At 36.3% G+C, this 12,872-nt stretch overlaps 3 protein-coding genes across 3 annotated transcripts; all 3 read right to left on the bottom strand.

Annotated features, from left to right (window-relative positions):
• LOC104703206 (pentatricopeptide repeat-containing protein At3g03580-like) lies at window positions 16-2,794 on the bottom strand. The gene has a single exon (XM_010419180.2). The coding sequence runs from the start codon at window positions 2,792-2,794 to the stop codon at window positions 146-148; it is 2,649 nt and encodes an 882-aa protein (XP_010417482.1). The 3' UTR covers window positions 16-145.
• Window positions 9,187-10,539, bottom strand: LOC104788135 (protein TRI1-like). Its single transcript, XM_010513857.1, has 2 exons — window positions 10,146-10,539; window positions 9,187-9,472 (listed from the first exon to the last, which is right to left on the bottom strand). The coding sequence occupies exons 1-2, from the start codon at window positions 10,461-10,463 to the stop codon at window positions 9,347-9,349; spliced, it is 444 nt and encodes a 147-aa protein (XP_010512159.1). The 5' UTR covers window positions 10,464-10,539; the 3' UTR covers window positions 9,187-9,346.
• On the bottom strand, window positions 11,562-12,633 carry LOC104788206 (ribosomal protein S2, mitochondrial). The gene has a single exon (XM_010513952.2). The coding sequence runs from the start codon at window positions 12,534-12,536 to the stop codon at window positions 11,877-11,879; it is 660 nt and encodes a 219-aa protein (XP_010512254.1). The 5' UTR covers window positions 12,537-12,633; the 3' UTR covers window positions 11,562-11,876.

A 12,872-nucleotide genomic window follows, 5' to 3' on the forward strand; every position in this document is an offset into this window, starting at 1 on the left:
ATCAAGGGATATAAGAGGTTCTCCATCTGAATATGTTGATTGCAATTTGCACTTTCAGTATAAGAGAATATATTGCGTAGGTTTTTCAGGATACATTTTAATGAAACAGCAAAGCAAATCCATGCTCTGAATTCAAAGAAACTATTCACCACCGATCTTTGCAGCTACAAGTGCCGTCTTTGAAGAGATGGAACCGATTAGCATCCCGCACTAATATCTCGCGCCCCACGATCTTCGATATCAGCTTTGTGACTTCATGACAATCACCACAGACACGAAGGTTCTTCATCACTTGCAACGGCGTCCCTGGTTCTGTGTTCAGCAGTCCAAACGCAATCGCTAGTCTCTCACTGTGCCCACAGATCAAACGTCTCTTCTCTTCTTCTTCCTGTATATTCTGCGACACATCCCGTGAATCGGGTACATACCCTTCTTTAGCCATTAAACTGTAAAGTATCTCTAGTGCCTTATGGATGGCTTCCGACTGAGGTGCTGAAGTATCTCCTGCACGGAACACGTGAACTTTTTTACCGATTTCGATCCAGCTATATCCCGGATTCTTCTTAATGAGTTTATCATTCAAGGATTTGCGGATTAGGCTCACTTTGTCCCATTTTCTCAACGCTGCATAAGCATTTGATGCTAGAATCGAGTAACCTGGATCATCCGGATTCAGTTCAATGATCCTCCTAGACACTCTTTCTGCGGTTTCCATATCCCCACTTGCTCGACAAGCTCTTAGCACAGATGCCCATATGCTCGCATCAGGTTTTATGGGCATTGCTTTGATAAATTCTTCAGCTTTCGAAATCTTCTGAGACCGGGACAGCAAATCAACCACACACGCATAATGTTCCAACATAGGGTCAATTTTGTAGTAAGTTTTCATCTTCTCGAAGCAAGCCAAGCCTTCTTCTACCAAACCAGAGTGGCTGCAAGCATAGATGATGGCAATGAAGACAACACTATCGGGAACAATACCGGATTTTTCCATATCAACAAAAGCTTCAAGAGCTTTCTCACCCTCGCCATACATTCCATATGCATAGATCATCCCTGTCCATGTTACAACATCTCTTCTACTCATACGTTCAAAAACTCTTAAGGAACTCACCAAATATCCACATTTTGAGTACAATTCAATTAGTGCATTCCCTATTCTCAACTCAGATTCATATCCAAACCTTAACAGACAACAATGGATCTCCTTGCCTAGCCGTTTTGCAGCAAGTGAAGCACTCATAGGCAATGTAACTAAGAAAGTAGCCATATCAGGCACCACTTCACTCTTCCTCATTTGAGTAGTTACCTGCAAACCGGTTTCGAAATCCCCAAAACGAACACAGGCTGAAATAACCGTGTTCCATGTCACCGTATCCCGAGTTTCCATACTATTGAATATCTTCAGTGAATCTCCTACTTCCCCGCACTTTGCATACATATCAATCAACGCATTACCAACAGGAAGATCGAAATTAATTCCGGATTTTGTCACGTTCGAGTGTAGCCCTTTCCCAAATTTCAAGTCTGCAAGACGTGTGGAGACAGATATAAGCATCAAATAAGTGATGTGATCCGCTTGCTCTTCCGTGATCATCAACTTAAAGAGTCTCATGGCTTCCAAAAGATCCCCGTTTTGTATATACCCATTGATTATCGAGTTCCACGAAACAGTATCCTTACATTCCAAGCTCTTGAAAACATCTCTTGCAGTGATCATGTCACCACACTTTGCATACACATCAATTAAAATGTTTTTAACAGTAGTGTCAAGCACAAAGCCAGCTCTCAACACATGGTCATGAACGTACTTTGCTAAGCGCAAGTCCCGTAAGTGTCCACAGACACGAAGAACAGAACTAGCTGTTAAGATATCTGGCTTGAACTGATCCAAATTTTCTAAAAAAATCCTAACAGATTCTTCATACACCTCTAAGTTGAGATATCCGCAGATTATAGTATTGTAACTAACGGAATCTCGAGCAACCATCTCATCAAAAACTAGTCTTGCATCTATTGGTCTGCTAAATTTCAAGTACATTGCAAGTAGCCCGTTGTTAACCACCACAACGGAGTTAACACCTGACTTGAGAGCAAAACCATGAAGTCCCTGTCCTTGTTTCACAGCCAGCAAATTCCCAAAGGCAGGCAAAACACTTGAAACCGTGAAGGAATCTGGCACAATCCACGACTTCCTCAACTCATTATAAACATCCAAGGATTCCTCGTAGTAACCATGGGAACTAAACCCAGAAATCAAACTGTTCCAGGACACAAGATCTCTGACAGGCATTTCATCGAACACATGGCGTGCTCTACCCAACAATCCCATTCTAGCATACATATCAACAAGAGCATTGCCTACATACAAATCAGATTCAAAACCCATCTCCAGAATCTGTTCATAAACCAAATCTCCCATCTCCGCATCGAACAATCCCGCGCAGGCTTTGATAACCGAAGGAAACGTGTACTTATCAGGAGAAACCTCGCTTTCCCGGAGATGCCCGTAAAATTCGAGGGCTTTAGGGAACAAACCATTCTTACAGAACGCTCTGATGATTGAATTCCAGAGGTAAACATTTTTCGCCGGAGAAACTCGCCGGAAAACGGAGAAGGAAGAGGCAGGTTCACGAAATTGAGAATACTTATCGATAAGCTTGCCGGAAAAGAAGTCGGAGGTGTCAAGACCGAGAGAGATCACAAGGGCGTGGACTCGACGAAGCTCATTGAGGTTAGATGACGATGAAAGAGCTCTCGAGATGAAAGACGATGATGACACTCTAATCTGCATTCCTCCATTGCGCAGAGTTATTATTATTGTCCTTATTACCTCTCTTTCATTATTTTTAGTTACCGGATTTTAACCGGGGTAAACCGGAATTACAACTATTTTAGCCAATAAACTAATTGAACCGGTTTAAACTCGTCACGTCAATTATTGGTGTTTTTTTGGGTATTAACAAGAGTTTGATGTCTTGTAGAGATAACATTATCATTATTTATGACTTGATTGTGTTATCGTACACACACAATTGTGTAAATGATTAATCTAGTGAAAGATAGTAATCCTTTGCCATCATTTTTTCATTAGTCATCAAAATGACATGGGAAAAAGTATATGATTAGTAACAAAATTAGGAAAATGACAAAATCAAAACGATCTTTGAAGGAGTCTAAAATACTTTTTTTCCCCGGAGAGTGATTAAGACTGTAGGAATGTGAAGCTTGGCTGTAGGAAGGTAATGCGGGATAGTAGGAAGCTGAAGTTGGGTTGTGACTTGGGGAGGTGGGTAGATAAATACTTTCATGGCTTTGGCTAGGGGAACTGAGATGGCTTGGCGACCGTGCGTAGCTCGGGAAGTGGGAGGATAAGGAGGTCCTTCGCTAGGTATATTTCACCATCAAGTTCTTCCTCACCCTGCCTCTTCCCCCTTTAGCCTACTACGTAGAGATGTCAATTCCCTACCTGAATATGTGGTAACCTAAAAAAAACTATTGTCAATAAAATGCAATGTCTGGATGCGTCATACTAGATATGTGGTGGAAGAGAGTACTGAAGTCTTACCCTTGACTGTCATGGCAACTCATCAAAATATGCAACTATATGAAACTATAAGACTTCTGAAAACTCTGATATACGATGATGTGGAGCTCCATCTTGTTCCTGTTTGTTTAAATTTTGGTTGTGCCTAATTATGTGATTTAATTAGTGGAGGTCTATTTGAAAAAATTAATTTGTTATAAAATAATTTATCTGTTTATATAGAATAATAAGATATGTATATATATAATTTTACAAAATAATATAGAGACATTTACAAAAATACCTTTCTTTCTATACCATTTTGCAAAAATATCCTCATAAATTTTTTTTTTTTGCCAAACAAACTCCCTCACTTCTATTATCTATTTTCAATAAAATATTCTACTATGTACAAAATAACTAAATTTTAAACTCTAATGATTAAATACTAAACCTACACCTCCTCAAAATTATATACTAAATGTAAATAAAGAATCTTAACCTAAAAGAAAAAAAAATCCTAAAAAATTACTTTAATATATTTTGATTGAGTATCAGTATATTAAAAATTAAAAAAAAAAAAAAGTTAGGAACATTTTAGATATTGTGTCTCTGCCAAAATAATTTAGGATAATATGGTTATGGGTGTCAACCATATGTCATTATGAGATTGAGTTATGTTTTTTTTATTAGTTAAAACTTAAACAAATAATTTATTATAAATTAATGTTTTCATACCCTTATACCCTACGACCGATGGAGATGCAAGACACTGACTTTAAACTTGAAACGATATCTTTGTAAGCACTTCGCATCTTAATCAAACAACAATCATAACTAGGATTTAAATAAACACAACATTTTGTTTGGCGAAAGGAAAAACGTGACTTTTAAACACAAAGTGTGAGAGAAAAAGCTAAGATCAAGCAAAACAACTCTGGAAACCACAAGCATTGGCACTAACCATGATCCAATCAATGCTTAATCTGTGAGCATTAAGCTCTTCCATGTAAAATATGCGTAATTGACACCAACGGAAGCAAAAACCTCATTAAAGGGATTTGTTGTCCAATGACATCATCCTTAGCCTTGTAAACTAAAAAGATGAGGAGAAAAAAAATTAATGAGTTAGATTCTAATCTCAAAACACAAAACTAACCCTCAGATAAGCGGAAGGCAATAACACAAGGTAGTATCGCCCAAGCTGTTGTTTCTCTTCCAACGTGGTCCATATAAAAGCCTGGTAGCGGTTTGGGGTTCCAAATTCTAAGATGAAAATAGTAGTCAATTTTTTCCCTGCAAGAATTCTATGATTGCAATCAATACACGAATCATCTTTGAGTCTCGTCAGCAATCTATCCAATCTCCGCGGAGCGGAAGGATCTTCATGTTCCATAATGAAATCTATCCACCAAGTGGAGTCATTTGGTAATGAGAATACAAATGTAATATATATCCAGCGTGGAGAACATCTAGGACAAATCACTACAATATCGATATCATCATGAAGTAGTTTCCGCTGTTCCCAAAGATACAGCCATCGTTTTGACAAAACACTCGTCGCCACAACATCTTTTGTCGGAAGGAATGACAAAATCTTCAGCAATAAATCGTCATGCAGCTCGCTTATATTTCTCATTGTACACTGGAACATCACCAAAAGAGAAAACAAAAGAATTATTTAGTATATAACAGTTCAACGAAGAGATAAGTTGGTTGAAGAAATAGATAGAGATCACACAAAGTAAACACCTCTCTAGTTGGAAAGAAAACCCTATAATCAAATCGAAGTTGAGTTCACAAAGACGATCACGGGAAATTGTAGAGGAAGGCCAAACTTTTGTATGTTCCTTCGATGTCACGGCCAACTGGCCAAGTACAGAAACCCTAATCACGGCCAAACTTTTTGTTAGTTAGTTTATCTCTCATAGTAGATTTACCTTTTAAAAGTTAAAACCCACGTGTTTTTATCTCCCTAGCCCTAACTTATCTCAAGTTTGGAACAAAACCGGCCAACAAGTTCTCCCGTCTTTATAATCGCATACTCACAGCCGAGGAGCCTTCTGACCCTATAATTTTGTTTATAACCAGAGCCGTGCCAAGGTAATGCCATAGGCAAAAAATGGTTTGATATATCAATAATATATAACAAATATTATTATTATTATTATATATATTAGTGTTTAAATATTTGTAATAAATATATAAAATTTTAAGTAGAAGTTTACTGTTCCATAAACAAAAGCAATTATCAACAAATAAGAAAAAAGTATGAAAACAAATGAAATATAAAAATTGGGTTGATCATATAATATGTATAGTTATAGTTGAACTGATGTACAAAATGTTTTATCTAATATATAAAAATAATTAAGAAAATTGGATGAAGATGAACAAAGAAATACCGATTAATATATACGTTATGAGTGGGGAGATGTCTTGTACATACTTAGGAATTTCCTAGATTACGGGTTATACTATTTACTTTGTATTAGTCTCTCTAACTTAACTAATTCAATATAATATTAATACATATATGCTGGTGCAGTCATAACCATTATTTACATATGTAGCTTCCTAAAGTTGTTAAAAAATATGTGATGCCATAGGCGAGATTTTCTTATTTCATAACGTAGGCACGGATCTGTTTATAACCTTTGGTTCATCATCGGTGAATAAAGGAATCGAGAAACATAGATGGAGAAATTGCAGATCCATAGTTCGGTATTTATAGAACAAATCCTTCTTTCCAACCGCCAAATGAGCATCACGAACGGAAATCCACTTCGTGCAGATAACCGTCGTATGATCACAGAGTGGGTAAAGCCCCTCAACGTCGACGAAACCATCGGTAACCGTCTCCGTGGAGACAAAGTTCAACCACGAGAGGAGAAACCAAATCGCCCTTTTCATCGCCCAGTCTTAAATCGTTTGTAAAAAGTTATGTTGTGTTTGTAACTTGTTAGTTAAGTCCCAAGTAAAAAGTTATGTTATTGTAACTTGTTAGTTAAGTCCAAGTTAAGGGCCGAGTGTGTTAGCGTTGTTAGAGTTANGAGTGTCGTGTAGTGGAGTTCCAATGGGTAGTAGAGTGGCTACTAGTGTTGCTTGGCTTGTGTCAGAGAGTAGTTAGTAAAAGTACGGTCTAGAGACTAGAAGTATTCTAAAAAAAAAAAACTGTTGTAAATATTAAAATAACAAAAGAACAAAAAAAAATGTTACCACAAAGTGTCGAACCAGGTTAGCGTACTCTCTAAGCAAAGTCTACTACCACTATACTACAGACATTTTCTAAAAAAAGGCCGCAATTTAACTGTTATCATAACTTAAATCCGTTTGGGGTTCCAAATTTTGTTTTAACACATGTCCTCAGAATTGTCGTAAAATTTTAATTTTTAATTAGAAAAAAGCCTTAATGATATTTAATTAATGGAAGTATATTTGAAGATATTAATTTTTATCAAACAGTTTTTTTTTTACTATATAGAATGAGTATTTTACAATATTTTATTTTTTAAGATTGAGAATTGACTAATAAGAGATATATATATAATTTTACAAAATAATATAGAGGCATTTACAAAAGTACATTTTATTTTATACTATTTTGCAAAAATACTCTCATTAATTTTATTTTTTTTGCCAAACAAACACCCTCACTTTTGTTGTCTATTTTCAAATGACTAAATTATAAGCCTAATCTTTAAATACTAAACCTACACCTCTTCAAAATTATATATTAAATGTAAAATAAAGAATTCAAACCTAAAACAAACAAAAAATCATAAAAAACTAATTTGACATATTTTGAAATAGTGTTAAAAAGTACAAAAATTAAAATTGTCTTAAAGAAAGTTCGAGCTTTCAAAAGGCTTATGCCACATGATTCATATTCGATTTGAGGCCATTTTCTCTTGGACAACGATCACCTTTTCCACGCCATCAACAACGAAGTAACCACCTTCGTCATATGTGCATTCTCCAGCCTTTATCAAACTTTCAGCAGATTTGCCATTTAATGCGCATTTTTTCGAGTGGATCATGATGGGAACCTAAGAAACAAAGGCGGTGTTAGTTTGATCATCAGACTTCTCGTGTAGAAAACAAATTGGTATGGGGCACATATTATTTATTAATAATTTTAAAATTTATATTATAAAAATATGAAATAAAAATAATTTATAATTACTTTAAATATATTAAAACTATAATATCAGAAAAGACACAAAATCAGAAAAGTCTAAATATACTTAATTACATATATCATATAATATAGTTTATTTGCCCAGCTACAAATCAAAACAAACATGTAATTTATTTATTTTTAAGTATGATTTGAATCGACATTTATTAAATATCATATAAATTCTAGTTTGTTTCACAAATTTTAGAGTTCTATTTTATTTAAGATCTATGAAATAAACTACAAAAAAGATAATAAAATGTTTACTTAGTTACTGATTTTACTAACATTTTTATAATTCAAATGTAATCTTTACAGTTTAAAAATAATAATTTTGTTCTAAAAGTCAAAATGGAACTACAATCGTTGTGGTTTTGTCATTTTCCTAATTTTGTTACTAATCATACTTTTTCCCATGTGTAAAAGTTTCATTTTTATGACTAGTGAAAAATATGATGGCAAAGGATTATTATCTTTCACTAGATCTCCAAGTAGTGATAAACCGGGGTGTAAATTAAGCCAGCGGCGATCATGACCGGACTAGACACCGACAACTAACCAACATCCTTCAAGATCTAAAATTTTGGATCATACAAAATAATAAAGATGCAAGACAAATATACATAATAATATACCCTATAATCTATGAGGATGGTTTTGTGTATATATCTGCAAAAGTTACTCTGGTTCTTGTCTCTTTTGTGGATTCAAAACTTTCTTCTTTCTTTAACGACTGTTGTGTATATATGCTAGGAAAATTGTAAATTTATTCATTCAAAATCATGGTAATAGCTTGCTGTGTAAGTAAATTGTTTAATTACTCTTTTGCAGTGACTCTGTTTTTTCCAAATTTTGCAAATCTTTCGAGCAGCACCATGCGTATTAGATCTAAGTTAAAACCATCTTAAGAGTTTAGACCTTATGCCAAAACATTTCTTCATTAGTTAAACCATGTTTGAGAACAGGGAACGAAAAAGAGTTAAACATTCACAACATAAGATCACTCGAAAGAGGTTACTCAAAACCAATATCAGGAGTTTCCAAACTAGGGTAGGTATTTTGCCGAAGACGAATCAATCCCAAGAACTTATGATAGCTCCTAAGTTAAAACCATTTTGTTATCAGGAGGAGAAGAAGATACAATGAATCATCTGATTTCAATTTATTATCAAAGATGCAAGACATATATGTACATAATAATACCCTATATAATCTATGAGGATGGTTTTGTGTATATCTGCAAAAGTTACTCTGTACTTGTCTCTTTTGTGGATTCAAAACTTTCTTCTTTCTTTAACGACTGGTGTGTATATATGCTAGTAAAATTTTAAATTTATTCATTCAAAATGATGGTAATAAATTGCTGGATAAATAATAAAATAAGCTTGTGATTTAAATTGTTTAATTACTCTTTTGCAGTGACTCTGTTTTTTTCCAAAGTTTGCAAATCTTTCGAGCATCTCATTTAAGAGTTTAGACCTTATACCAAAACATTTCTTCATTAGTCAAACTCATGTTTGAGAACAGGGAACGAAAAAGAGTTAAAAAGTTATTGACAACATTCACAACATAAGATCACTCCAAAGAGGTTACTCAAAACCCAAATCAGGAGTTTCCAAGCTTATAAGCTAGTTATTTTGTCAAGCAGTCTTCACAAAGTGAGGGGACAAGAGTTTTGAAATCTCCAGAAACCCAACTTTGTCTTTCCCTTCAAAGATTAGCTTCAATGTCTCATCGCAGAATATCTCCCTCTTGTCAGCTGGGTTCTGCAACCAAAAAACCAACACCAAAATGTTAAGAAAGTACAATAAATAGTATTCCCTAACTTGATACTAGAACGTCTCAATCCAACTGCACTTTATCTTGATAGAGATTGGTGTATCTGGTTGCTTTCTAGATTCTTAATGCCAAAAGAGAACGTTGTTTTGGAGACTTGAAGAAACCAAATCATCTTGCAGACAGGATAAAACATAGCATAGGCAAAACCAGAGGCTAAAGTAAAACAGGCACATGAGGAAAAATCAAGGGGACCAAATTAGATAGAATGTGAAGACTCTAAGCAAATCAACTTCTACAACATTAGTAAACCATAGACTCCAAAAGTAATCTACATTAACCAGAACAACAAGTCGCACTCTCAGAGACAAAAGCATAAACCTTTTGGATTAGACAATTGAAGAAGATGAAAAAGATCACAAATCTGAAATCTGAAAACAAAAGTGAATTTTTTTTTTGGGTGGTCACCACATCCAGCTTCTCAACTAAGTTCATCAAGTAGTTTATATGACTCAAGAGACCAGAAAAAAACCAATCTTTTTCCGGCAATTCTCGTCTAGCTACATATAAGTCAAGACCCATATCATAAGGGAGTGGAAAAATCTAGCTACCGTTTCGTAGATTATGTAACAAAAGCAAAGAGAGGGAGAAGAGAAGAGGAACCTGAAGATCGTGGGACTTGATGTAGGTCCAAATCTCTTTGATGGCGTCGGTACGTGTAGTTTCACCGATACCAAGGAACTGAGCGAGAGCTGGAGACACAGGAGTCACCTTGAAGATTCCAGTAGACCTCGGTGTCTTCTTCGCCGGAGAGTCTGATTTCGCCTTAGGCTTAGGCTTAGGCTTGGTCGCCGGTTTCTTGGTAGATCCAGCTGTGCTTACTACACCTCTCGAAGAAGAAAGCACATAAGAGGCTGAGCTGGACACAGGAGCTAGAAGCGATCTGCATCTCCTGAAAACCATAGCTGCAACGGAAGACATCTTCTTCCCCAATTCTAGTTTCTTTTTCTCTCCTTCTCCTTCGTAGTTAGTAAGTATACAATTGTGTGTAAATTTTGGAGAATTTAGGAAAGTTTTTGGGAGAAAAAAGGTTTGACCTTTGACTCTGCCACGCGGCGACGTTTGAGATATCTTGTGACACCCAAAAAGTTTTGAACTTTCAAGTTTTTTAAGTTCTTTAAAGCAGAGGAAAAGGGAAAGTCTTTAACTTTCTGTTGAGTTTTTCTCGTCCACAGTGATGAAATCTTCTTCTCCATCAGCTCTCTGGGAAATTGACGTTTCCGTGCGTTTCACAGATCTTAAGAACATTCGCACCCCATCTTCTGTGTGGTCTTCCACTAGCCCTAAGAGTTTTAGACTCGTTTACCATAGAGGCTGAGAAAGTATGGGAGGGTACACTTTGCTAGGCTTGAAGTTTCCCTACTAATGATGTCATGGAAGTGCTGAGAGTTAGCTATGACAGTTTGGATGAGCAACGGATTCTGTTTATTTATGTTCTTTTATAAACGATTCAATCGTTGGTAAAACTTATCATCTCACAGACATAGGGTACTAAAACATAGGAGCTGTAGCAAAGACAGGCAAAATCAGAGAGTAAAACAGACCAAACATTGACAGGGGGATTGATGGAGAACAAATTATATACAATGTGAAGACTCTAAGCAAAGCAACTTTTACGACATTAATAAACCAGAAGTAAAATTATTTTAACCAGAACAACAAGCCACAACTAGATATAAAGATTACATCTTTTGGATTAGACAATTGAAGGAGATGAAATATATCACAAAATCTGAAATCTGAAAAGCAAAAGTGAATATCTTTAGGGGGATCACCACATACAAACTTTCAACTATGTTCATCAAGCAAGCTGGTATGGTATGACTCAAGACCCATATTATCAGAAAGTGGAGAACTACCTACCATTCCGTAGATCATAATGTTATACAAGCGACAACCAAAGAGAGAGAGAGGGAGAGAAAAGTAGAGGAACCTCGAGATCGTGAAACTTGAAAAGGATAATACAACATCAAGAGATATGACCAGCCTCACCAGCAATCTCCCAGAAAAATCAAGAACAAGAACAAGAACATGACATAAACTCAATTAAAATTCAGCAAAGACCAGAGAATTGTCAGAAGATACATTCAAACTTTACTAGACACTGTTCAAAGCTTGACATGTAAATGGGTCATTCCAAAACCTTGCGAACGATTACAATGTCTAAGCATTTCCAACAATGAGTTGCATAAGGAAAAGACAGGTGAATTATCATCCATGAGTAAAAACACCCAGAGTTTCAAAGGTGTAGAAACCACAATTTTGAAGAACAATTATTCCAGACTCTGAAAAACAACTACAAAGTTTCATACTTTTTGGTTGCAAATATCCAAATCAAGCAGCTAACTCCTTCATCAAATCTTCATTGCTCCCATCTTTAATCCCCAACTTCATCTGTTCAGCCACAAAGCACTTGGTAATCACATTACAGAACAAATACACAAACTTGACAGAGTCACGAGCCGGCACAGGATACGTAATCTTCTCAAAGAACTCCAACGGCACATTCGGATCCACAATCGCAACAACAGGAATCTGAAGCTTCGACGCTTCAAGTATCACCGAGCTCTTCCTCTCAGTATCAAACACAACAACACAATCAGGCATAGTAGTAGGACCAAAGCAAAGCTTTTTATGCCTAGATCGAAACTTCTTAGGACTGTAACTGTTAGTCAAGAACCCACCCATCTTCCACAGGTTCATCGCACGGTTGTGATTATACGAATCGCCTTGGATCTTGCGAGAAGTGAGCTCGATGATCTCGTCGAAAAGAGGGTTCGTGTTGACGAAGAAGATGTTACCTCTCATGTGAGCGAGGTTAGCTACGAAATGAGCGGCGCTACGGAGGCAAATGAGGGTTTTGTCTGAGTCGATAATGGTCATCCCGTTACGCGTCCCGTAAGCGTATTGCTTGAAATGATGCTCGGCGGCTCGACGGCCGAGATGTGATCCTGTGTTCAAAAGCTTCTGGATTACTGCGGCGTGAATCGTCATTGTTTCGTCGCCGGAACCGGAAAGGGTTTAGGGTTTTTTAGATGAATTCGCAAATTGGATTAGATCTGTTGGTGGAGGAAACTGAGAGATGGATGAATCTGGATCCCTTCGAGTCGGGTCAGACCGGGTCGGGTATAAGGTAATTTACAACCGGCCCACTTAATTCATAAATGTCAAAACCAGAATCGTAAACCGGGTCGTAGATGTTAACAGATTGGATTAGATCTCTTGGAGGAAGCTGATCAAACCGGTAGAAGTAATGGGCCCACTTACTTTAAAAATGTCTAAACCAGAAATGTAAACCAGGTCGTATAATCTAACCATTGCGTACACGTC

Source organism: Camelina sativa, chromosome 1 (assembly GCF_000633955.1).
Source record: "Camelina sativa cultivar DH55 chromosome 1, Cs, whole genome shotgun sequence".
NCBI lineage: Eukaryota > Viridiplantae > Streptophyta > Magnoliopsida > Brassicales > Brassicaceae > Camelina > Camelina sativa.